General features: G+C 45.0%; 1 protein-coding gene across 7 annotated transcripts in view; it reads left to right on the top strand.

Annotated features, from left to right (window-relative positions):
* Positions 1 to 9,883: 9,883 nt before the first annotated feature.
* The window catches only part of Fam169b (Protein FAM169B), an 82,406-nt gene continuing 64,845 nt past the window's right edge, over positions 9,884 to 27,444 (top strand). The window contains exons 1-3 of one of the 7 annotated variants that reach the window (XM_085841647.1): positions 9,938 to 10,027; positions 19,722 to 20,757; positions 24,950 to 25,097. Coding sequence is in view for 4 of the 7 variants with exons in the window: in XM_021167234.3 (XP_021022893.1) it covers positions 9,997 to 10,027 (31 nt within the window). In the remaining 3 variants the exon portion in view is untranslated. Of the gene's footprint in view, positions 10,028 to 17,253; positions 18,425 to 19,721; positions 20,758 to 24,949; positions 25,098 to 27,444 lie in introns of those variants that run through there. The other 6 variants (XM_085841645.1, XM_085841646.1, XM_021167236.3 and 3 more) reach the window with 6 other exon arrangements.

Raw genomic sequence — 27,444 nt, 5'->3', positions numbered from 1 at the left:
CTTTTGATAATGGAACTATAATCTCTTGCAGCTGTTATTATCATTATCATTATTATTATCATTTAGAACAGGTCTTGATGTGTTGCACAAGCTAGCCCCGAACACTTGGGCTTATGCGATACTTCTGTTTCACCTCTCACAGACAATCTGGGATCATGGGTATATGCTGCCCTGCCGGGAGGGTGTTATTTTTTTATTTGGTTGTTCCGTTTGCTTGTATTTGGATTTGACTCAGGTTGTTTTTATTTCCTGGCATGCATTGAGGAGTTTCTACTTTCCCATTCATTTTTCTTCTGCCCTAATCTTTTCTCTAACTTTGTAATGAAATTTTTAAAAAGTCTCTAACTGATATAAAATGTTTTTTGTTAGTCACAGCGATGCATCAACTACTGCATTCGTCCTGACCTGCAAACAAACAAACAACAGAAAGCCCACCCTCTTTCCCTAAGAAGAAAACTGCTCAGAGAGGCATGGATTTTCGGGTCTGGGATCTGCTCTTTTCATTTCTTTTTTCCACAGTAAAAGCAAATGTTTTCGAACAATTGCTGATGTCAAACCCTGCCTTTAGGCTGATGAAATACAGTAAGCCTGAGAATTTGTAAGGCATCGAGGGGAGAGGTTTGATTTAACAGAAAGCCTGGCCATCTTCCTTACAAGATATTCCCCAGAGGGGAATGTTTGCAATTATATTCGACTCAAGGGCAAGGTGTGACCCTCTCACTGAACCGGAAAGCAGCCATGTGTTCCCACTGGGGACCTCTGAGATGACAATATCCCCAGACTTCAAATATTTCACATTTTATACCAAACACGAAATTTTGTGGGATTGGTTTTAAATTCCTTCCTGTTGAGTGGTGACTTCCTGCTTAAACAAGAGAAAGGATCACACGGGCTGTTTATTGTCTTGGAGGCAAACAGCTTTTGGTAAGGCACAGACAGCTGGAGAGTTGACATCAATGAAATTTCATCAAACTGATCAAATTCCTGCAGGGGGAGGAAAACGGAATCAATCATCAAGAAGCAGCGATTGTTTGAAGAAGAATGTTAACGCAGCCCTCCCCCCCAGCCCTCCCCTACGACAACCATGTCTGCTCTCCAACTCTCCGCTTATGGCTACTGTCAATCACACAACCCATAGCTAAATTGCTTCTTGTCAAAGCACTAACTGATTCTCCAAAAAAAGTCACCTCATATTTGAGAGTCATCTCTCCTACTCCCTTGTACCCCAAGGGTGGGCAGCTATAAAGTTTCTATAAAGGGCTGGGCAGGAAGTACTTCTAGCTTTGTGTAGCACATGGCCACTGGTGCAGGTCTCCAGTCGGTCCTGCTGCAGTGGGCCATGTGGAGTAGATGCTATGGAAATCAGCTCTGGCCCCGCTGCCATGATTATGGATGCTGAATGTAAAATGTCCTATAATATTGACATGTCGTGAAATAGTCTTCTTTTGCTCTGTTTTTTTTTTTTTAACTATTGACAAATAGTGTAGAGACTATTTTGGGGTCTTGGGCTGTACAAAAGTAGATGGTTGGATGAATGGGGGCTATGGGTTGTACTATGTGAAATCTGCTAGAATTCAATATTTCTCTAATGGGAAACTTACGGTATAAAGCACTGAGATACATTGGTTCTACTCGTACCTCTTTGTAAACAATTTTTTGCTCCAGTTACCCATGGTTGCTAGTGGCCCCGAAATATTAAACGAAAAATCCCAGTTATAAATAACGCATAAATTTAAATCACACATAGCTTGGAGTAGTGTGAGAGAATCTTGCAGTATTAGGCTTGGTCCTGCCTGGATGTGACCCATCACTATGTCCCGTGTGGCTGCTTTGGTTTTTTTTGTTTTGTTTTGTTTTTGTTTTTTTGAGACAGGGTTTCTCTGTGTAGCCCTGGCTGTCCTGGAACTCAACTCTGTAGACCAGGTTGGCCTCGAACTCAGAAATCCGCCTGCCTCTGCCTCCCGAGTGCTGGGATTAAAGGTGTGTGCCACCAAGCCCGGCTGTGTGGCTGCTTTGTATAGATGCTGTTCATCCCTTTATCACTGGGCAGATCTCTTGGTTATCAGATGGGCTGTGCAGGTCTCCTGAGACTTGTGTTTGTGTAACTCTCACCTTACTTAATAATGGCCCTAAGGTATTATATTGGCAAGACTACTATAGCATAGTGTTAGAACTATTCTTTTTAATTATGTATTGTTAGTTAATGTTGATAATCACTTATCATGTCTACTTCGTAAATCAGTTGCTAACCTAGGCTTATAAATGTAAGGAAAACACAGAGGATACATGGGTGGGTCTTATCCTTGGCCTCAGATCCAGCTGAGCGCTCGTCACAGAGAAGTGGCATCTCTGTACAGTAGGGAGCAAGTACAGCCCTGAGTGAATATGAATATATATATGCTGTTGACACGGGGCTAGCCATGTCAAGGGCCCCAGTGCCTTAGTCCATGCAAGAGGCAAAGCCTTCCCCTGGTAAGGCTGAAAGGGATGGCAAAGCCTTCCTAGGGGGAAGCAAGCCCAGGGGGAGGGGAAAGGCTTCCTCTGCTCCCTGGTGAATGCTGACTGTGTGTGCAGAAAATGTCCAGCATAGCTTTTTTAATCCCTGGATGAGCCTAAAGACTGCTCTCCTACAGAGACTGTGCCCACCCAGTTCTGCTAAACCTGTCTCCTGGATTCAGCTGTACGCACTACTAAGCCTTGCTGTGCATCGCATATAATAAATAAGCTGAGCTTCCACGATGCTGTCGCTCCTCCAACAGCGAGCCCAGTCCACCCAGTCCCAGCCTTCCTTGTGTGTCCTTGTGTCTGTCTTTCCCCGCATTGCCTTTGCGGTCCTGGATAGGTTTCTGGAACCTAATGATTAAGTGACTTAGGAGCCTGGGGACATAGCACAGTCAGTAAAGTGCTTATCTGAGAAGCATGAAGACCCAAGTTCAATCCTTAGTAACCACATAAAAATTCCAGGCCTGGAGGTGTGAGCCTATCATTCCGGCACTCGGGGAGGTAAAGCCCTGGGGCTTACAGGACAGCCAGGCTGGCTGAATCGGTGAGCTCCAAGCCAAAAAAAAAAAAAAAAAAAGAAGCCACACTTACATGGACCCCTGTACATGTTTGTGTACCATGTCAGTAGCGTGCGCACACACACACACACTCACACTCACACACACACTCTAAACAAAGATTGTGCGATACAGAATAATTTATCAAAGCCCCACTGCTTTAGTTTTTTTTTTTGTTAGGTTCATGCAGAAAGGCAAGATGAGTAAACCCAGCAAACACAGTCATTACTTAAATCACAGTAATGGTTTTTACCAGGAATTAACCACCTCGATTACCAATGTTTTGTTTTGTTTTTTTGTTTTATGTTTGGTGAGGAGCAAGGATTACAAGGCCCCCTCCAGCCTTGGCCTGTAGTTGCTGGCTGGTTGTACAGCACAAGGTGGGTTTTGTCTTCAGCACCCATCTAGGGAAGACCCCAGTGGGCATGCTGCTCTGATCTTGTCTGCTGGACTCTTGCCTCACTTAACTTCTTGTTTTCAAACTTCACACTTAAAAGGGCTTCCCTCTCAAATGCTTGCAGCTCTTTCTTATTTAAGAATTAGTACTTTGGGACTTTTTTTTTTTTTTTAAATAATGTTGTGAAACAGCCATTTGAAACTTTTAAAGCAATCATAAAACTGAGATATTGGGGGTTTTATTGCAGCAACGGGATTATTGACAGCATTCCATGGGAAACTGGTCTAGAAGACAATGCACTTCTGGTTTCCTTTTCTTTTTGACACAGAGTCTCTGTATGTTGTCTAAGATGGCCTTGAACTACAAAATTCAAATGACTCCCCTGTCTCAGCCCTGTCAGTCCTATAGGACTAGCATGTCCAGTTAAGACAACGAATTCTCTAACGTCTTCTATGAATTATAATGTAGTTTTTCTTTATTTCATGTTTTAAACCCCTGCAAGTATTCTAGAAAATAATGTTCTTCTGTCACATGCTGTAGCACAAAGCTTTCGCTGTTTCTTGTTTTTTTAGTTTGTTTTTGTTGTTGTTTTTAGATTTGTTTATTTATTTATTTAACTTTACGAGTACACTATACACTTACTTTATGTATGTGAGTACACTGTCACTGTCTTCAGCCACAGCAGAAGAAGGCATCTGATTCCATTACAGATGGCTGTGAGTCACCATGTGGTTGGTGGGAATTGAACTCAGGACCTCTGGAAGAGCAGTTAGTGCTCTAAGCAGTTGAGTCACCTCTCCAGCCCCTAGCTGTGGTTTGTGTCACATTTTCGGGGGGTTGTATTAACCCTTATTTTATCACTTTTTATTTTTAACATATTTTTAAAAGGTTTAATGTGCATTGGTAATTCGCCTGAATGCATGTGTGAAGGTGTGAGATCTTGGAGTTATAGAGTTATGAGCCGCTGTGTGGGCACTGGGATTCGAACCTGGGTCCATCTAGAAAACTCAGTGCTCTTAAGCACTGAGCCATCAATCCAGGCTCCTCTTCACTCGCACATCTCCTTAACTAAACAGTAAGAACTGTTGCAACAAGAATTTCTTTAATCACTCAACTCCAGGAGCTGGCTGGGCCGATTGCTGAATTTTTACTGTTTAATTTCTCTGATACCTTGGGAACGACTCAACAGCTGTTTTTTTAACACAGAGGAAATTCTTGTGTTGGTAAGTAAGGCCAGATGAAGGCTATAGTGATACTTAGGAGTCCGCTTGGAACAGAGGCCATATCAAACCCACGGCTAGGTCCTTGCTGAACCACTCCTCTTAACACAGATATACACGACATTTTTCTCTTATGTTGGCTTAGGGCCCAGGGCAATTTTGGTGTCAGTAATGAGTGTTAAGTGGCTGAGTTTCTTTTAAGAAGACTTAGAAGCCGGGCGTGGTGGCGCACGCCTTTAATCCCAGCACTCGGGAGGCAGAGGCAGGCGGATTTCTGAGTTCGAGGCCAGCCTGGTCTACTGAGTGAGCTCCAGGACAGCCAGAGCTATAAAGAGAAACCCTGTCTCGAAAAACCAAAAAAAAAAAAAAAAAAAAAGAAGACTTAGAAATATAGCGTCTCGTTTGTGGACAGTCTGCTCATCTGTTTAGGAAATCTGTGATAATTTCCTAGCATGTCAGACCTCAGAAGTGGCTAGATGTGAGACTAGCTTGTGCCCTAAGCTAAAGCTTTTGTTAATTCTAATGTAATTAGTAAAGGGGAGGAACGTTTTTGCGAAAGCCTTCAAGTGTAGGCAAGTACCTCAAGGGTAAATCTGTCAAGGAACGTGTGCAAGGTATTTGAAGGAGAGTGTCCTGAGGTGGATTTGAGGATTGCTGTCTCAGGCATCCTTTTTTTAAAAGATTTATTTTATTTCTATGAGTACACTGTAGCTGTCTTCAGACACACCAGGAGAGGGCAAAGGATCCCATTATAGATGGTTGTGAGTCACCATGTGGTTGCTGGGAATTGAACTCAGGACCTCTGGAAGAGCAGTCAGTGCTCTTAACCACCGAGCCATCTCTCCAGCCCCGCTGTCTCAGAAATCTAAGCACATGATCAAGCTATGGCAGTTCTAATGGTATGAGATAGTTATAGAAATAGCAAACAAAAGCATATATATAATGAAAAAATATATAATGGAAATATATACATATAATAGATATGTGTATATATGTGTATGTATATATGCACGTGTATGTGTATATATATGTATATATGTGTATATACACACTGTTATATATGTGTGTGTATATATATATACACATATATATACACACACATATATATGTATATATATATACATACATACATATATATATGTGTATATATCTTGGGGTCCGAGAATTTGGGAATGATCTCACCCATGAAAACCAAGGTTGAGCCAGGAAAAGTGTCTTTATTCAGAAACTGCTATATCAGGGAAATGCTTGGGTTCCGATCCAAACCGTGCCAGTGGGAAGCAATACAGAGCAACCTTTTAAAGCAAAAAACTACAAATTAGGTGGGGCAACGGTAGGTGCAGCCAATGGGCATGGGAAATATGCATGCTGTATATTTCCAACTGTCTTTCTCACCTGCCATTTTAAGAGGGTTCCTAGCTGTCAAATACTTCAGATGGCGTCCCTGATAACTTGGCCTGAATCAAAACCAACCAATTAGAGCCTCTTTAGCAACTACTGGGTTTCGATTCTGACTGGGTGCTAACCTACAAAGTATAGGATGAGGTATTGTGGTTTAAGTTCATATGAGGCACTTGGGACCAGATGGCGTTTCTGGAAATCCAGTTGTTTCTTAGAATTCAGCCTAGAACAAGATGGAGACTATATACAAGATGTGTGTGTGTGGGGGGGAGGTATCTCTGAGACTAAAGTGGCCTCTAAATACACACACACACGCACACACACACATGTTTAAGGGGATAATTCACCTTATAAAGGAACATATACCTTTTATTTTTTAATTATTATTTGTGTAGTTACCTATGCCGTGGTGCAAGTGTGAAGGTCAGAGGATAATTTTATCAATTCAGTTCTCCCTTCCACTTTCTCTTCCCCCTTCCCTTTCTCCCTCTTGCTCCAGCTCATTTTGCTGTGGTTGCTGGGATTTGAACTCATGACCTCAGGAAGAGCAGTCGGTGTTCTTAACTGCTGAGCCATCTCACCAGCCCTCTCTTCCACTTTTATATAGATTCTGGAAATTGAATTTTAACTCACCAGAATTCACTGGAAGCACCTTTACCCATGGACCCATCTCTCTCAGGACTGTTACGTAAGCAACCTTCTACTCACCCCGGACGGACTGGGAACTGACAACAGACCAAAGGACAAAGACAAAGTACAGCCGTTAGCAAACTCCAACTTGAAATCAATGAGTTTATTGGGGTTACTTAGAGGACTATGGGTGAGGGATTACTGACAGGAGCAGGAATAAAGACAGCTGTTTCACCAAAGCCCACCCCAGCATGGGTGACAGCTCACAAAACCTGGAAACTGGGAGCCCACTGTACAGCTTGCAGGCAGCTGACAGGTTGGAGAGTGGCCTTTCCGCCAGGCTCCATTGTTTGAGCCTTTTTACAGGCAACTTAGCTGTTCTCTACTCTTTCCAGGCAATCTGAAGTTAACTCCCAGCAGGCTTTACTATTTATATTCTCTTCAGAGGGAGGGGGCTAGTGAATCTTGTCCATTTCTGGGATTTCCTGGAGCTATTCTTTGTTGTTTACTTCCTATCTTCCCTGAAGTATTTTATCTGTTTTCATGTGGTTTCCCTTCTCTGTAAACATTTGTTTTTAAGAAGTTTCCAGCCCAGCAGTGGTGGCACAAGCTTTTGTTTTTGTTTTTTGTTTTTTGTTTTTCGAGACAGGGTTTCTCTGTGTAGCCCTGGCTGTCCTGGCACTCACTTTGTAGACCAGGCTGGCCTCGAACTCAGAAATCCGCCTGCCTCTGCCTCCCGAGTGCTGGGATTAAAGGCGTGCGCCACCACGCCCGGCTGGCACAAGCTTTTAAACCCAGCACTTGGGAGGCAGAGGCGGGAGGATTTCTGAGTTTGAGGCCAGCCTGGTCTACAGAGTGAGTTCCAGGTTAGCTAGGGCTACACAGAGAAACTGTCTCAAAAAGGCAAACAAAACAAAACAAAACAAAACAAAACAAAAAGTTTCTCTCAAAATTGGAAGGTTTTAATTTGAGAGGAAACTGCTACACAGTGGAAGGGGAGACTATGGCCATTTAATGATGCAAAGAAATGGGCGCTGATGTTTGAGTAAACGCTGGTTGTATTAAACAGTCTAGTCTGGCAGATTGTCTATGGCTGTGGTCCCTGTACATGGGAGGCTGAGGGCAGGAGAATGGAGATTTTTAAAGTCAGCCTGAGCTATAACAGTAAGACACTATCTGAAGGTCCAAGACCAAGTTCTCAGCACAAAGAGATTTATTTGCCTCAGGGGACAAAGGGCAGGGAATAAGAGACAAAGACAGGAGATAGAGGATGAGGGAGAAGGGGAAGGGACATTTGTCCTGGAGGGACACTGGACTGTCTCCTGAGAGAGAGGAGACAGACATAGCTCATGGCAGTTTATAAAGGTAAAAGGGGACCCCTGTGTTGTGCATGTTAATTAGGTCAGCCAAAGGGGGCTTTAGATTGCTGGATTTTAATACTTTGATAGCTGGACCTTGGTAGTCAGCTTCAAGAGGAGGAAGTGGCTAAATTAGGGAATGGACCTTGGTGGCTAGCTTTAGGAATGTAGTCTAATGGTTTTTAGCAAGGCAGAGAGAATGGGGCGAAGGGCGAGGCCTGCCAGAACCCTGCTTGCCTTCCCAAGGCTGCCCAGAGCCTCTCCATCATTTGTTTGTTTGTTCAAATGTAAAACAGAGCTGATATTAAAAACATCAGAAGCAAGGTTAGAATTGATTAATAAACTTTTGACCTACATGCTAATAGTTTGAGTAAAACACATTATTATCAAAGGCACATACATAGACAAATATATATGATGGCTACATTGTAAAGACACTTGTGGCTACTGTTTAGTTTCAGACCTGGGACAAAGGATTGAGGTACGTATTTTACATATCAAAGCAACCTCATCTCCAGGTTCTCCCAGCATCCCTCAGTCCCTACCTGGTATACCCTGCCCCCAACCTTCCATTCCAGGGTCTGGGCTGCCCTCCCCCCAGAGGATCTTCCCTATATAATCCAGACATTTTGGTCTCTCAAATCCCTTCTCTCGTCTCTCTGTGCAAGTCTCTTTCTCTCTTTCTCTCCCCCTCCTCTGCCCCTCTCCTTTTCCAATGATGACTTTCCTGGCCTTGATCCTTGGGCCAGTGAACTTGCTCTTCATACAGCAGCTTCCAAATAAACCTGCCTTTAACACAACTTAATCTGGTTTAAATTGGCTCATTTAACTAATTGATAGAAATAACCTATCAGTTACTGAAAGACACTTACAAATACGGCTATATTGTAAAGACACTTTAGGGAGCTGTCTTGAGAAGACCACGCACACCTGGATGTGTCTCATTTCCACCCCTTCCCCCAACACCTATCTTTCTACCACTAACCTTAAATCTACGTTTAAAATCTAATAAACTGCGACTCTTCGACACAACGACTTACTCTGAAATTCTTTTTGGCACTGAAGTAAAAAATTCTGGCTTCACCAGAGTGGAAAAGAATTCCCTGCTACACACAGCGCAGAATTGTGTTGTGTCCCCAGTTACCATTCCCCCAAAGCCAGTTGTCAGGATCCCAGATTGTTCTCCAGCTAATGGGCTCAAGCCTTCTTCCTCCCTCAGTCTCCCCAGTAGTTGGGACATCCGATGTGTTTCCATCATAGTCGGGTGAAAGGTGAAATTTGAAATAATTCACCGCTGCATCCTCCCAAAGCAACGTTTTGAAACAGCTGTGTATACTGGAGAAGAATTGTTGACCTTGAATATTGCTTTGTCAAATGAGCTCCTGCTTGGCTTTTTAGTAAATCATAGGCACATTACAGTTTCCAGGAGACTGTTGGGACTCTGAAACCGGCAGAAAAGATTGCTGGATGCCCTGTGTTAGATGTGCGTTTATTACATATTTGCTATTTTTCAGCCAAGCAAAGTTTTTGAAAAGGGTTACTGCAAATGGTTTTTGCACATAGAAGGGAACGTGGTGTCAGTACAAGCTTGGGGCACTGGGGAGGAGGCTGCTTGCCTGTGTTTATGGTAGTTCAACTCACTATTGGCTCAAAAGTCATTCTTTTTGTAAATTAGACTTTGCAGAGTCAAGGTTTGGTAAAAAAAACAAAAACAAAAAACTACTGGAAGGTGGTCCAGTAGTGTGTGTTGAGGGAGTGGGGCAGAGATAAGCGCCCGCAGCAGGAGGAAAAAGAGTGAGAAGGAGAAAGCCTCCCGGGAGGTGGCAGGGCGGGGCAGCCCCTGGGGAACTCTTGGTAGAAAGGTTGGTGGCTCTGGCAGGGAGGGTGTGGGGAGGTAGAGGCTTACTGGGTGGCAAACTCTGTACCGGAGCATGGAGGCTGAGGCAGCCCGCGGAGTCACAGGTAAGGGGTGCTGCGGTCCAGCCAATCGAGGGCGAAAGACGCGAATGCTAGCCCGCAGAGTGCCGCACATCCGTCGCCACAACAGCTTGGGGTGCAGTGGGAGGCTAAAGGCCTCTTCTCCCTCTTTCTTCCTCGGATTCATAAAAGCCCCAGGCCAGCGGGAGCTGGAGGAGGAACCTCCAGAGTTGATAAGTCTTTGATGGCCCTGGGCCGGGTCCTCACCCGGGTCTCCGCTTCTGTGTCTCACCCCTCCCCCACAACCCTCAACACCAGCCTTGGGGACCTTGGACCTGGGCTTGCTGGCCAGGCTGGGGAATGAGCTCCGAGGTGGGAGAGAAGTCCGAACAGCAACCTATTCCTACTTTCCAGCAAGGAGGACCCAGGAAGGGCCTGGACCGAGAGAAGTGTCCCGAGATTCCACGCTCTGGGCCAGCCTCTTTGCTGGCTCCAGGCACACAACCCACATGCCTCTTTCCGCTCGGTTTCAGGATTTGAAGACACTTTCTTGAGTCGGCCACCTCTGAGTTCTTAGGGGATGCCATTTCAGGCCTTTGGCTAGGCATCCTGGTCACAGGTGGCTGGCTGTGTCGCAGGGATAGTCACACTGCACACAGCCCACCTACAGTAAAGCCAATCAGGGTAGGGGCGCAACATTTGGAGGCTGGCAGGTAGCCACTCGCTCTTTTGACCTACTTTAAACGTTGCAATTGAGTTGTTTTTCTCCTATTTTCAGGTGTGTGAGATAAGGAGAGATTGTAGCCACTAGCTAATTATATGGATTAGTAAGGATTTAGTTGATCTAGCGATTAAGAAAAGGCTCATCTTTAATTTTGGAAAGGGAGCTATTTCTCTTTTGTTTTAGTCTTGTGTGCTTTTTTTTTTTTTCTAGAAAGTTAAGAGTGCTGTTTCCAGTTTACACGCTGGAAGACTGGAATAAAAGATGGAAAAGCCTTGCTTTTTTGATCTTCCTCATCTACAAAACAGGAGAAGCCCCCTAGGGCTTATTAAGCACAGCAGTCTCTCATTACACTCCCATCTCTACTAGCGGGTCTCTTTCCCCTCCCCTAGAGTGAGCAGACCCTTCCCCATCTTTGCTTCAGAGAGCTTCCCCTCCCAGGCCCATTTGATGGGAAAAAAAGAATAGTAATTTCATCTTCTGGAAAAGAATCGTTGGCCTGAGACAGTTTATGGCTTTTCCCTGTATGCGCTTCGACCTTTGCTGTGGTTTTGATGGCCACCGGTGGCTCAGATGACACACAGCAGTCTCCCATTTATCATTTCCACATGTGTGAGATCCTAATGGGTTGGAGGCTTGCATAGTTGAACTGTTGCCTGCGCTTTGATAGCTGTTTCCAGAAACAGCTTGAGCAAATCTCGTCTACTGGGGAATCCCTTTCTTTTTAGTAGAGAAGCATGAAAGGGAAAAAAAAAATGCTTTCAGGTAAGGTGACTTGCCAGCCTCTACTTAGCTTCACTGCTGAAAACCTAGGAAGGACATTCCTCCCGCAGCTGTGCTCTGTGTTCACAGGAGGGGCCCCGGGGAGGTTTGGTTTGGGGCAGTGCTGTCCAAAAGAGATTTGGGGGTATCCACAATAATTTACATCCTGATGTTCCCCCCCCCATCCGTCCCCTCCCTCCTCTCTCTACATGTTTTTTGGTTCCCTGATGCCAAAAACCTTCTTAGGTTCCACTTGGCCATCTGTTGCTGTCATTTCAGCTTAGAACAGAGTGGAAAGGAAAGAGAAAGCCAGACACAGCCTGCTCTTGTTACCATCCTTTTTTCTTTCTTCTTCTTTTTCTTTCTTTCTTTCTTTTTTTTTTATCTTGAACTTCTTCCCTTAACTATGGACTGCCTTATGAGGCTGTATTGCCTCATAAGGATTAGTTGAGGCCCTGTGTATGTGGGAACTCACTGCTGGGCCCTGTGTCATATTAATAGTGAGTGTAGAGAAAGCCATTTCTTTTGCCTTTTGAAAAGTGGGATTTCCTGATAATTTGTGCTGCTAATAAAGCAGAGAGGATTGACCGATAACGGAGCTAGCAAGCAGGTGGGGATAGTTCAGAAACTTGCATCGTTTGCACGGCTTTCTATGGAAGGGAACAAGAGGTCAAGAAACAGGGAGAAGTGAGTGGGGCTTGTTAGGAGGCCTTCCCAGGTCCTTTTAAAAGAATTGAGCATGCCAAAGACCATATGTCGGTTTGTTTGTGTGTTTGTTTGTTTGTTTGTTTTGAGCCCTCTTCAGATCCTGAGGAGCTATGCCAAGAAGTACTGGTATGGGCAGAGCCCTGAAGTGGGGCAGGGGGAAAGGAGGGGACATGCCACAGGACTCTAAAGGGGCTAGACACAGCTATAGTTTGAAAGACATTTGCAGAGGCAAGAAAAGGGAAGAATATTATTAGGTGAAGGTCTCCCACCTTGTCAGACTCAGGTCACCAGGTTTGGTGACAAGTGCCTTTACCCACTGAACCATCTCACTGGCCTGACCTGTGCGTACTTGTGTGTGTGTGTGCGCGCGCGCGCGCGCGCGCATTTCACAGGCAGCACTGTAGCTGACCTTTACATCAGACAGAACTGGTGAGGAAACAGAGGCCCAGAGATGGACTGGGGTGATCTGTCCATAAAGTGGCAACACTGGCATTAAAACAGAGGTTTCTGGGGGGGCTGGGGTGTGACTTGGAGCATTGGGTTTCCTCAGAAAGTGGGGACTCTCCTCTCCAGTTCAAGAGAGAGAGAGAGAGAGAGAGCATGTAGCTGGTTGAGTCAGTTCATAAAGGTGTTTCATAGATGACCTCATGTTAACACAAACTTAAGTCACACCACCAGTAGTTTGGATCTTTTGTAGTCCATGATGACTGAGTGTCCTCGGAGGGGGATGTGGGTTTGGCAGGTTTGGGGTCTCAGTGTCTGGGAAACGGGACCTCAGTGAGGGCAGGATGGAGAGGGGCTTTGCTCACAGCTGTCCTGGAGCGCCCCACTGGGGTTTCCAGTGAGACAGGAAAGGGAGGGAGCGAAAGTGGAGAGCGGTGTGTAAATGTGTACTTGGCTCTGGAAGTTGTAAGCTGCTCCCTCCTCAAGCAGACTCTTGTGGGTCCTTCTGCTTAGTGCCCTGAGCTCCCTTGGAGAGAGTGGAGGCAGCAGTTCCTGTTGGATGTTGGCAGAAGCCCTTGAAGCTCTGCATCTAGGAAGGATGGCCGGGAGGGAAGCTTTGCAATCAGGTGTATCAAGTTTGCATGCTTTGGGTAGAGTGTCCTGACAAGGGCTCTGGGTACCTTGACCCCTAGCAGGGCCAGTTCTCCCAGTAGCTGAGTTTCTGTGTATTCTCCTTTTTGTGATTCTTGGTGCACTGTGGTATCTGTACTATAGCCAGTTCTTGCTTACAAAGCACTAGATGTCTGCACTAAACCAGGACTGACATTTCATGATGCTGGGCTAGATATGGCTGGGCTCACAATCCCCTTCTAAGTGTCTTGTCATGGACTAGTCGGATGGGGTATATGACCAAGTGGCCAGGAATCAGACTGAGCCCTGGGACAGAAGGCTAACTGACTCCAGCTAATGTTGTGCAGCCCTTGAAAAGTTCTGCATCGAAGGACTGTAGAAAATGAATGTACTTTGTGGTAGAGGAAAAAGGGTTTGTGGCTACAGTTGAAGCACTTGGTCAGAGGGCAGTCTGTCTTTTAAGGGTGCAATTGCAGTTCGGTGTCTGCTGGTAGCCTCTGAAGGTCTTGGGTCTTAGAGTACAGTTAATGAGGGTGGGACAGGTGTAATTCTGAAACGCCGTGCACACCTGTAATCCCAGTACCCTGTCGTCTGACCCAGGCGAATTATAAAGTCAAAGTCAGTCTGGTCTGCTTTGGGACTTTGCCTCCCACCCCCCAAAACACACACAAAAGAAAAGAAAAGAAAGAAAACAACCTAGGCTGTCTACTTGGCTTTCCACCTGTCCTCCTGGGTTACGGGCTTACCTTTCCTGAGTTACTCATCAGCTAGATTGGATAAGAGACCCAAAGCCTTGTGAATTTAAGGCCATTCCATGGCCATTCCATCCCTGCTATTCTTCCTGTTCTTTTCCCTGGTCTTTAGAACCCTCTCACTTTAAGACCATTGCACCCACTCATTCAGTACCCCAAAGCTGTGGCCCCACTTTTAAGAGAAAACAGATTTAACTGGTACTTATTGGTTCTCGGGACACTGAGAGTTGTCTCAGGACAACTTCCATAGGTGTCTGTGTCTTCGAGACAGGACAGCCACTAGGGGCTGAGTATCCAGAATGAGCAATATGGGGCTGAGCTCTTTCGGCTCTGTGTGTGTTGCCAGGGAGGGATGCCATGTCTCCACCTAGACAGCTTGACTTGCTGAAATTAAGATAGATGTGTTGTTCTTGGAAACCAAGTCTGTAACCACGACTTGAAAATTCCACTAACGGAGAGAAAGCTTCGTGGATTTCCTCACTGCTTTTGCAGAAACAAACTCTAATCTGAATATTTCGTTCACTGGTAAGTCCTTGAGAAGTTAGCGTTGTAGAGTCTTCACCATTGCAGACCGCGGCTCACTCGGGACAGCCCACCGCGCATGCGTACTCTGTTAACTCTGCTCCGCGGTGGATTCTTTTTAGTGTGCATAGACGGTTACAGCTATGTTAGGTTCAGAGCATGTGTTAGCGCAGTTTGTTGTCCACTTGACCTTTGTATTTTCCTACAAGTGATTTGTGTACTACATGTGTGCTGCTCACGTTTGGACAGAACGGTGGTGGGGCGGGTAGGATGTAGCTGGCACAGCAGGCACAAATCCCTGGGGTCAGGTTCCCTGATCCAGTGGGAAATCACTTTCATAGCAAGCTTGGAGCCAGGCTGAGATCCTGTCTAAAAAAAAAGCGCTATACAGAAGGGAAGACGTTGCTCTATTCATGTTTTGTTACCCCACAATGCATAAACATTAGATAAAAATATTAAAAATATTTGGTGTACAAATACAACATAAATTCTAGTTATTTGTTCATAACTATCTGCTTTTAATCATAATTTTTAAGCATGATAATAGGCAGATGATCTTTTTAAATCTTTTGCCCTCCTTTATCTTAAATGGCATCCTGTCTACCCTTGCCCTGTTTCCATTCTTTCCTATTTTGAAATTTAATAACCATGTTTCTCTCCTTTTTAAGTGCTAACTTAGAAATTTTAATATTCATACTTGATTAATTATTCTGCAATAAGTCAAATTTTAACTTCCCTTGGAATGAGTTAGGGGCCTTCAGAAGTTCTCTCCCTATTGTTTCCTCCCCAGCTCATATTCGGTGATGGTTCATTGTCAACTCTACTAGATTTAGAATCACCTAGGATACACATCTCTGAGCAAGTCTGTAAGGGTGTTTCCAGCGAGACTTAGCTGAAGAAAGAAGACATGCCCTGAGTGTGGGTGGTGTCGTCCTACAGACTGGGGGCTTGGATTGACTGAGCAACAGAAAGTGGCTGGTGGCAAGCATCCATTTCTTTCTCTTTGCTGAGTTTGGGTACAGTGTGACCAGCCCCACCCCCACCCCCCTACAGGAGCTGTTCTTGTGTTCTTTCTTGTGTTCTTGTGGACATCTCTTCCTCTCCGAGGTAGACCTTGTCCTCAGGCTATGAGCTGAACTAAATCCTTCCTGAAACTTCTTTAGTCAGGTAGTTTGTCCCAGCCATGAGAAAAATACCAAACACACACACACTGCCCTTGAAGCTTTAACTTTTTCTTGCTCCTTAAATTAAAATGTTTTATGTCATATGGTTAACATCAGCTTAGACTCTATCCGAGTTTATTATTGTTTCCCAGTCCCCATCGCTTCCTAATGAGCCTTTTCTTCTAGAGGTCAATTACCTATATGCTAATGTGCCTAAGAAATAATTATATCGGAGGTCTTCTCACAGCAAACTCTTGAATGATATATTTCTAATATTTCTTTATTTCATCTGATGTCTTGGAAGTTGTTTTTGCTAGGAGGAGGAATGTTATTTACCTTTATTTAGCTCATTAAAAATGACATTCTGGGCTGGAGAGATGGCTCAGTGGTTAAGAGCACCGACTGCTCTTCCGAAGGTCCTGAGTTCAAATCCCAGCAACCACATGGTGGCTCACAACCATCCGTAATGAGATCTGACGCCCTCTTCTGGTGCATCTGAAGACAGCTTCAGTGTACTTAGATATAATAATAAATCTTTAAAAAAAAATGGCATTCCATTGTCTCCTGCCTCCCAGAGTTTTGTGAAGAAGGCAGCTGTCCACTTATTAGCAGCCAAGTGGAAAGATCTGTAGATCTGTCCTTTCTTCCCGAATGCTTTCAGGTGTGTGTGTGTGTGTGTGTGTGCGTGTGCGCGCGTGCGTGCGCTGTTTTGCAGTGTGACTAGTTTGTCTAGGTGAGGGATTGGTTAAGATTACAGAATCTAAGAATCGGTGTCACCATTAACTCATCTACGGTTTCTTCACGTTTGGCTTCTTCCTTCGTCTTCTCCTCCTGGAACTTTAATTAGACTGCCACAGCATCCCGTATCTCATGCCTCTGTGCTTGGTTTCTCTTACTTTCCAAGTGTACCCGCTGTGTCTCTCTCTGTGCTGTGTTCTGGGTCAATGACTCAGCTAAGATGTTCCATTTTAGAAATTCTACTTCCCTTTCCTCCTCGATTCTTACTGGGCAACGTGAAAGGTCTCGGCGCCCTTTGTTCCTTACTGAAGTGTTTCCCCGGTCACGTTTAATATCTGCATCTCCTATAGCCTGTGGTTTCAGTGTGCCATACATAGGCTGTCTGCCTCTTCAATGGTATTTGTTTCACCGTACGCTCAGGGTCTTTTTTTTTTTTTTTTCACTTAGTCGTTTTGTTTGTTTACTTTGGTTTTGAAACAGGGTGTCATTATGTAGTGCTGACTGGCCTGGAGCTTGTTACAAAGCCGAAAATTCATAGAGGTCACTCTACCATTGGTTCCTGAGTGACAGGATTAAAGACATGCACCACCATGCCCAGGAGCTTGAGGAGTTTTACAGGTCAGATTCCAATGACCTCAAGCCTGGTACCCTTAACTTTAGCCCAAAAGCACTAGTTGCTGAATCCTGAAGAAGGTGGTGGGACTTGGCTTTCAGCAGTTTTCAATGCACTATGTCAAAGCTCTCCTTCTTGAAGGCTTCCCACGCCTTTTAACTTAACCTTAGTAAGATATTTCATATTTTAGAGGATTGGACATCCTAGTTTTCTGTTGGTATGTTCCTTGACTTTCTGGTAACGCTGGAATCATGATTGACTTTGGCTACTTCCTGGGTTAGTTCATGAAGCCACCACAATTGAACGCTGCCCGGTGAATTTCATTGGCCTTTTTGGAAAGAAGGATTAAAGTACATCAGAGTGCCAAACCCTGGCTCACATGTGTCATCTGTCTTGTCACCTTCACCGCCATCTCTACTCTAAGCTGTGTCTGTGCTTGCCTGAACTTTTTGAAATGCCTCTGACTCTGTCCCTTACTTAACCACAGTGTGTTCTGGATGAAGCAGTAAGCATTCTTTCCACACATCCATTTCTCTCTTGCCAGTTCTTGCAACATTCTCAAAGTTGACGTCAAATACTAAGAATATATTGGCAAAAGACCTGAGAAGATCTTTCCCAAAGAAGATGTACTGGTGAGCACCGGAAACATGATGCTCTCTACATTACCAACCATCAGGACAGCACAAGTGGAAACCACAGGCTGCTATCCCCTCCGGCCCACTGGGTGGCTACCATAAAACATCAACAAGACAGACAATACAAGTGTAGCTGAGGATGGGGAGAAACTGGAATTCTTGTGTCTTGTTGACAGGAGTGTAAAATCTTTACAGCCTGATGTGGAGAGGGTAAGCGCTGCAGTTCTGTGGTAGAGTGCTTGTCTAGTATGCCTGAGACCTGGGTTTCAGTCTTCACTACTGCTACCAGAGAGGAAGAAAGGAAGGGAGGAAAAAACGTGCTATGGAAGTTTTGAAAATAATTAAACAGAATTACCATATGGTCCAGTAATTCCTCTTCTGGATGTACTGGAGGACCACAAGCAGGAACTTGGACAGTGTTTGTACCTCCAAGTAAAATGTTTCAAGTAACAAAGGACTTCATTGGGCTTTGAATGAAGACGTTGCAGCTACAACAGGGATGAACTCTGAAGCCAGTGTGCTTAATGAAACGAGTGCTTAATGAAATGGCAAAGACTGGGTGATCCCACTTGGACGACTGTACCTTAACAGTCAAACTCCGGAGCTGGGGCGTGTACTGGCTGCAGGGCGCTGGAGAAGTGTTAGAATCCGGAATGTGGAGGGTGCTCTTTCAGTCTGAGAGGGGGGAGGAGTAGTGAGGACGGCACAGTGGTACAGATGTGCTTACGGTCCCACAGCTGTACATGGCCAAATGGTAACCACAGTGAAACTATCTGAAATAATTATGGAGATGTATTGTGATTCCCATTAAAAACTAAACTTGAAGGCAGGTCAGATACTGCGTCCAACCCCCTCCCCCACCTGCAACAATGTTTCTCTGTGTAATAAACCCAGCCTGGCCTAGAACTCATTCTGTAGACCAAGCTGTCCTTGAACTCAGAGACCCACCTGCCTCTGCCTCCCGATTGCTGGGATTAAAGGCCACGCCTGGTGAAGTTCATTTACTGGCTCAGTGGTTAAGAGCACTGACTGGTTTTCCAGAGGTCCTGAGTTCAAATCCCAGCAACAGGTGGTGGCTCTCAACCATCTGTAATGAGATCTGATGCCCTCTTCTGGTGTGTCTGAAGGCAGTGACAGTGTAGCTGAAGAACTTGCCTAGTATAGGTAGCCCATGAAAATGGAAGTAGAATATTCCTTTTTCTTTTATGACTGGCTTATTGCCCTCAGTGCAGTGGCCTCAAGTTCTGTTCACGTCAGTTGCCCCTAAATTCCCTTCCCTTTTAAAGCTGAACTACATCCCATGCTGTGTGTGTAGAGCACCTCTCCTCTGCCAGTGGACGCTGGAGTTGCCTTTTGCTTTGGTCTTTTGTGACCAGTTTTTCTAGGAATAGTTTGCAAGTTCAGCATCCTCAGAACTAGGGCCGCCATGAACTGACATTTAAAGTGAGTGGTTGATTCAATATTAATTAGTAGGGAGACCTGGCGAGCTGGCTGGGCTGTTGAGACTAACCACTGCTGATGCAGAGGGCCTGGGTTTGACTCCTAGCACCTTGCCTGACTCGTAACTATCTGTAACCCAAGTCCCAGCGGCTCTCATGCCCTCTTCTGGCCTCTGTGGACATCAGGTATACACCGGGCCGACAGGCATAGATGTAGGCGAATACTTAATACCTACAAAATAAAAAGCTTTAAAATAAATTAGCGGGAGGCGAGTCATCAGAGCTCTGCAGGAAATCTCAAGGTCTGGATTTGAGTTTTTACTTCATTACTAATTAACCTTTGAATCTCTGTTCCCTCACTGGACAAACGGTCAGTGCGCTGTGCTTTATCGACTCTGTGGGGTTGGTATACATTTCACACAAGTTGTACGTGTAAAAGCCCTTGGGAAAGTGGGTACCTCTGCCAGTGTGAGGTTTCACCTCGGACTTTGATGTGATCATGTGAAAACACACCGCTACCCTTCCCCCATCCTCTCTTACTTTAGAAACATTGTTTATCCAAAAAAAAAAAAACCCCACAAAATATCATGTTTCTTTTCTATTCTGTCACAGTAACACTGAGGCGGTACCCAGCTCCATGCAAGCATCAGCATTCTGCTTCCTGTACTTCTCAGCCTTAATTTAGACACACAAGTCTAGCACTCTGTAAAAGGCAGTTATCGAGGTGCGCTTCCAGTTGTTGAGAAGCAGATGTTTCCCCTCAGCAAATCTTCTCAGGTCAGAGGAGCCTGTTGAACTATGTGATGGCTATTCCTGGTTGTCAACTCCACCTGGAATGAGCTGCAATCCAGAAACAGAGGGCACACCCGTGATCCAGATCTTTCGAATGGAAGAGACAGGCCTTTGATCCAGGAACAGTGGCCATGATGGGCTAGGCTCAGGCAAGGTGGTACATGCCTTTAATTCCAGGAGACAGAGGCAAGCGGATCTCTGAGTTCAGAAAAAAGCTTAGGTCCAGGCCTGGTGGTACACATCTTTAATCTGGGCCACACCTTCTGCTGGAGGCCTACAGAAGGACAATGGAAGAAGGAAGGGTTTATTCGCCAGTTTGCACTTACTGGCCAGCACATCTGTTGGAACCTACTTCTTCAGGATTCCAGCTTGTACAGAAGACCAGCTGAGACACCTAGCCTCATGGGACTGAGCGACTACTAGATTCTTGGACTTCCTATTCACAGCTACCCACTGTTGGGTTAGTTGGACTGCTGACTGTTGGTCATTCCAGTAGGTTTTGTGACTCTAGAGAACCCTGACTAATACAAACTCCACCTCTTCTCGGGGGGCTGCACATCAGAAGGACGAGCCAAGTTCTTGAGCAGTGGGGCTGCAGCTGAGTCCATAACCCGGCTTCCTCACTGAGACTCTGGGTTCCTTCCTCTCTTACCCACTTGCTCTTCGGGAAGCTCACATGCGGGCTGGAAACCCATTTGTTCCTCTTCAGAAGTTTTGTTATTTAAAATGTAACAGGTGAACACCCACGGGGGATGTGGTTTTTGTATAGAAGTGCCTGAAGTCCCTAGGAAAGCCCTGATGTTTGGTTGGGTCTGAGAACTGTCATCTACTGGCATACAATGAATGCATCACAGTGGTAAGAGGTTATTTTTCTTTGTCCTTTGGGTCCTGGGTGGTATGTGGCTCTAGTTCCACGCTGGGCAATTGTCCTACCACGGGGCTCCTTCCCTGTCTTCAGGACTGCCACACTCGCTCCGTCTTACTGATACTAGGGTATTTTCATGTTCTTAGTGATTAAATTCAGACTCGGGTTAAGACTTGGGTTTTCTGCTCTTACTCTATTGCTCTCTTACTCTCTTTCCCTCTTACCTTCTTCCTCTCTGTCCTTTCTCCCCCTATTCTGCACCCCACCTCTCTCTCTACCCGGTCTTGGCAAGCCTCTACTCCTCTTGTCTCTCTCCTTTCTCTCTGTCTCTATTCTCCTCCCAATTCCACTTCCCATGCCCTAAATAAACTTTATTCTCTACCATATGTATATATACACACAACCCTATGTGTGTGTGTGTACACATACATATATACAGACTCAGGCTTTCTTTCTCTCTTGTCCTGTGGGTATGACAACCCCCCTCTCCCTTTCCAGCAAAGCCCAGACAAATAGTAACCTCACAGGTGACCAGCTGGGACCAAGTGGCTCCACGTCTCATGGGTGAGGAACTTGCACTTGTAGCATGTGACCGGGAGGCCTTTGGCCACCATTCACATAGAAGTAGCTACTGGAGATGCTATTTCCTGTTCTCTGTCCTCCTTCTCAGGGAGTGTCACTGAATATGACACTTCCTTGAATGTTAAAGGAACAGAATGCTACAGTCTCAAATAATATATTTTTAAAAGTTTATTTTTCTTTTTTATTGGATTTTTTTTATTAGATATTTACTTTATTTACATTTCAAATGTTGTCCTCTTTCTTGGTTTCCCCTCTGAAAACCCCCTATCCCTTCCCCCTACCCCCTGCTCACCAACCCACTCACACCTGCTTCCTGACCCTGGCATTCCCCTATACTGGGGCATAGAGCCTTCACAGGACCATGGGCCTCTCCTCCCATTGACTAGGCCATCCTCTGCTACATATGCAGCTGGAGCCATACGTCCCTCCATGTGTACTCTTTGGTTGGTGATTTAGACCCTGGGAGCTCTGGGGGTACTGGTTAGTTCATATTGTTGTTCCTCCTATGGGGCTGCAAAACCCTTCAGCTCCTTGGGTCCTTTCTCTAGCTCCTTCATTGGGGACCCTGTGCTCTGTCCTATGGTTGGCTACAAGGATCCACCTCTGTATTTGTCAGGCACTGGTGGAGACTCTCTGGAGATGGCAGTAACAGGCTTCTGTCAGTAAGCACTTGTTGGTATCCACAAGAGTATCTGGGTTTGGTGATTGTATATGGGATGGATCCTCAGGTGGGGCAGTCTCTGTACCACCATTCTTTCAGTCTCTGCTCTACACTTTGTATCCGTAACTCCTTTCATGGGTATTTTGTTTCCCTTCTAAGAAGGATTGAAGTATCCGCACTTTGATCTTCCTTCTTCTTGAGTTTCATGTGGTCTGTGAATTGTATCTTGGGTATTCCAAGCTTCTGGGCTAATTAATATCCACTTATCAGTGAGTGCATACCATGTGTGTTCTTTTGTGATTGGTTTACCTCACTCAGGATGATGCTTTCTAGTTCCATCCATTTGCCTAAGAATTTCATAAATTCATTGTTTTTAATAAGCTGAGTTAAAAGTTTATTTTCTGTGTGTATGAATTATGTGAGTTTGTGAATGCCAGTGTGCACATGCCAGGGCACATATGTGAAGGTCAGAGGACAACTTTTGAGAGTTAGATCCAGAACTTGAACTCTGGTCACCAGGCACTCTCAGCAAGCATTTTTACCTGCTTGGTCCTCTTGCTGGCTCTTCTCAGGGGAAAAATGGTTTTATGCTGCTCATTTGCACTGTTATTCAGGTTACAAGTCTTAAAGACCTTCATATTAAAAGCAGTTAGAGGCTGGAGGGAGGGCTTACAGGGGAGAGCGTTTGCTGCACTGGTATCATGCAGATCTGAAGCACCGGTACCCCGGTGTGCACCCCAGAAACGTGTACTTACAGCATGTAATAACCAAGCTTTCCTGGAAAGGGAGAGGAGCTTTGGCATACACCCAGGACAAGGTAGATGCTCCTCTTCCCTACACCCCTGTGTTGTATATATTTGGGACAGTGCATGTATGCATGCCATGGCACAAATATGAAGGTTAGAATGCGCTCTCCTTCTCTTACACACACACACACACACACACACACACGCACATGCACATGCACACACACACACACAGAGCAATTAGGAGCTGAAACATTCTTATATCAGAACTATCACTGCAAGGTAGGAAGATTGAGCAGATTCTGGCAATAGCTAAGTTTCTAAAGTTATCTGCGAGAGAATTAGAAACCCTGTATTTATATAACCACCACTCATAATGAAGTTGTTCAAACCCTTGCTTCATTGTATTGCATTAGCTACTAATGAGAGCTAGTCACAGGTAACTCTTTCCTAACACCAAGGTGTTATATATTGCTTATTGCATTACAAAACAAAACCAGGACCATGTAAACGTTTGCGTGGGTGTCACATAAAGTCATCTGCATATTTTACCGTCTTAGATGAGGGACAAGCGATTGCTCTCAGTCCAGGCATTGACAAGTTGCAAGTTGGCCAATATTAATCATGCGACAACAGAGCAACAGGCAGCCTGTCAATCACCAGGGAATAAAACCCACTGCCAGCCACCTGCGGACCTTCCACAGCGCCTCCTTGACAACTTTGCTCATCTGCTCAAAAATTTCTAACATATTCTACATTCTGTCTTCCAACTTAAAAAAAAAAAAAAAAAAGAACTTTGCTAAGAATATTTTGGCAATCAGATGCTTTTCAAAAAACAACAAAAATATCCAAGTGTTTATTGGCCTCACCTTCTGTTCTCTACTTTATTGGAAAGAGATGTACTGTCGCACCATCGATGGATGCCTTTTCTGGTGGCAGGTTCTTCGTGGTCTGATTCTGGACTCAGACTCTTGCCTGTTTGCCATCTCTAATAGGGATGGGCCCTTCCCCTCTTGCATTTTTTCAAACACTGTTCTCCAAGGTATGTTCTGTCATCTGGCAAATGGCACCCTGGGACCAGAGTCCCTTGTTAGCTAAGTTTGGGATATAAACCTGAATGCTGTGAAATTTTCTTTCTCTCATCCTTCCCTTCTGTCCTTCCTTCCTTCCTTCCTTCCTTCCTTCCTTCCTTCCTTCCTTCCTTCCTTCCTTCCTCCTCCTCCTCACTTGTTTGTTTGTTTGTTGCTTTTGAGACAGGGTTTCATTGTGTAGCCATGGCTGGCCCAGAACTCCACCTGTAGACCAATTTTTTCTCAAACTCATAGAGCTCTCCCTATTTCTGCCTCCTGAGTATTGGGATTTAAAGGCATGTGCCACTATTGCCTGGCCTGCTACAAAATTTCTAACAGTACTTGGTTGCTGATGGGACTCCCAGGCATGGGCTCAGAGTCACCTTCCCTAAACATGCTGGCATTAGTGATGGCACCTTGTGTCATCACTAGCTTATCCTGAGCAAATCTGCAGACCTAGTGTTTCACAACAAGCATCAGGGGAAATGGAGTTATAGGCAGGAAAGAGGTGGGGATGTGCACGAAGACTTTCAGTCTTGAGATGTCTGAGGAGTGCGAGTGTTAACTCACGCGATTCCCTGGTGGGTGAGTTTTCAGTTTTTCTTTTTTCTTAAAAATCAAAAACAAAACCCTAACATTTGTGATGTGTGTGTGTGTGTGTGTGTGTATGTGTGTGCACACGTATGGCACAGTGCACCATGGAGGTCAGGGGACAACTTGCAAAAGCTGGTTCTCTGGTTCTTCCATGGGGGTCTGGGATTGCTGGGGTTGTGTAAGGCTTCCTGGCAAGTGCTTTGAGCAAGATGCAATGAGCCATCTTGCCAGTTTTCTTTCTTTTTTAAATGTTATTTCTCCTTCTGAGAAAGATTCAACCATCCTCCCTTGGGCCCTCCTTTGGGCTTGTTGATTATTAGCATGGGTATCCTGTATTTTATGGTTAATATCCACTTATAACTGAGTACAGACCATGCATGTCCTTTTGGGTCTGGGATACTTCACTCAGGGTGGTACTCTCAAGTTCTATCCACCTGCCTGCAAATTTCACAATGTCCTTAGTTTTCATATCCAAGTTGTATTCTACTGTGTAAATGAACTGTGTTTTTGTTATCCATTCATCATCGAAGTGACATCTAGGTTGTTTCCAGTTTCTGGCTCTGGTGGAAGATGTTACAGGATGTTTGGCCCTCCTGACTCCCCCCTCCTGAGTGCTGAGGTTAGAGATGTGAGCGATTATACCTGCTTCTCTGCAGTGCTGGGCTGCATGCAGCCTTTGTGAATACTCTTTCAACTTTGCAGTGCCCCAAGTGCCTTCTTTTAATTTTAATTTAACTTATGTTAAGACAAGCTCCCCTGACTGTCCTAGAACTTGGTATGTAGACCAGGCTAGCCTCATGCTCACAGAGATCCTTCTCCTTCTGCCTCCCAAATGCTGGGATTAAAGGTGTTTGATACTGTATGCCTGGCCTTTTTATTTTACTTTTTAAAGATTTATTTATTTTATGTATATAAGTACACTGTAGCTATACAGATGGTTGTGAGCCTTCATGTGGTTGTTGGGTATTGAACTTAGGACCTCTGCTTGCTCCAGTCAACCCTGATCGCTCTGGTCAGCCCCACTCACTCAGTCCCTGCTTGCTCCGGCCGAAAGATTTATTTATTATTATAAATAAGTACACTGTAGCTGCTACAGCACACCAAAATAGGGCATTGGATCTCATTAAGGGTGGTTGTGAGCCACCACGTGTTTCTGGGATTTGAACTCAGGACCTTCGGAAGAGCAGTCAGTGCTCTTTCCCGCTGAGCCATGTCGCCAGCCCTATTTTACTTTTTAAAAGTTAAGCACACTGTAGCTTAGCCACAGTGTGTGTATTTGGCTTGTGCAAGACCCCATGAACTCAGTCTCTAGCACCAATAAACGAGTAAACAAATAACAAGATAAAGATGAAATACAATTATCTTCAAGTTAAAAATAAGCTCCTTCCCCTTCCCCCCCCCTCCCCCTAAACAGGTTTTTCTTTCTCTAGCCCTGGCTGTCCTAGAATTCCTGCTCTGTAGACCAGGCTGGCCATCAGAGATCCGCCTGCCTCTGCCTCCTGAGTGCTGGGGTTAAAAGCATGAGCCACCACCAGTAAGCACCCTCTTCCCCTTTTAAGAATTTATTTATTTTTCCTTGAAGTAGATGAGTGTGTTTAGCATACATGTATATCTATGCACCCTCTGCAAGTTGACTGGTCTCTCCGGAGGCCAGAAGAGCATGTTGGCTCTCCTGGAACTGGACTTACCGAGTAGTTGTGAGACAACAGGTAGGTGCTGGGTACTGAACCCAGGCCCTGTGGACATGCAGGCTCAGTCATCTCTCCGGCTCCAGCAGGGCATCCTTTCATGGTTGCTTTGGAGGCTCAAGGTGTGCATTTGTGAATTTACTTTTTTTTTTTTAAACCTCATTCACTTTACAAACGCAGCCCTATGGACTGTATGGTGTTGAACCGCAGGCGCCTCTGGTCAAGCCAGGGGTCCTGATGAGGTGACTTTTGGATTTTGAGACATTTAGATGATTTGGGGATGTCCTTTAGTGTGTTTGCAGAGAACACACCTTAGGTAGGGTTTTACTGCTGTGAACAGGCACCACTTATTAAGGACAACATTTAATTGGGGCTGGCTTACAGGTTCAGAGGTTAAGTCCATTATCATCAAGGTGGGAACATGGCAGCATCCAGGCAGGCGTGGTTGGTGCAGGAGGAGCTGAGAGTTTTACATCTTCATCTGAAGGCTGCTAGGCAGCTAGGATGAGGGTCTTAAAGCTGATACCCACAGTGACATGCCTACTCCAACAAGGTGACACCTCCTAATAGTGCCACCTCCTGGGCCAAGCATATACAAACCATTGCAGCACACAAAGCTGTCTTGCTGCATGCTCCTAGAGTTTTCTGCTGTCTGCTCATGTCTGATGAGAAACTAGTCTTTAACTCTCTGCAGAGCCCAGAATTGGTCTTTTACCTTCCTGTAGTAGATTCTTCTTTAATAAAGATCCTGGAATAATTTAATTTTAGAAGAAAATTCACTTGTGAACAGAAACAATGAAAAAGCCACTTGCATGAAAAAAGATACAGAAAAAAAAAAATACACAAGAAAAAATGTTTGATCTGTGGCACCCGCACAGCTTCCTTTTGATGGTGGAACGGAGTTTAGTTTTTTGTCCTTGCGGTTTTTTTTTGTTTTTTTTTTTTTTTTCACATTATCTGGAGCAAGAATCCTCCTTACTGTAATTGAAGAACAACAACCCACATGACAAAAGAGAGAGAGAGAGAGAGAGAGAGAGAGAGAGAGAGAGAGAGAGAGAGAGAGGGAAAAGAAAGAAAATCCCGAGTTACTACAGCCAGCTTTTCCAATGACATAATGCCCCATAGTTACTGCCAGGTAGTGCTTTTCAATAAAGCCAAGTTTGTAAGACCGGGATTAGTAAAATTTGAAATATTTCCTTGGTGTGTCTCAGGATAATAGTCTCATCTTAGAAAAATGGTGCTTTGCCAAAAATGAAAGCGTTTCCCTGCAATTTGTGGTAAGGGAGTATGGGGGGGGGAGAGTCTTGTGCATACTGCGTACTGAGTCTGTGCGTTGA

This window comes from Mus caroli, unplaced genomic scaffold (assembly GCF_978045245.1).
Source record: "Mus caroli unplaced genomic scaffold, Mus_caroli_1 scaffold_8, whole genome shotgun sequence".
NCBI classification, from domain to species: Eukaryota; Metazoa; Chordata; class Mammalia; order Rodentia; family Muridae; genus Mus; species Mus caroli.
Note: the sequence above shows the minus strand (reverse complement) of the source record. Positions and strands in the feature narration are given on the sequence as shown.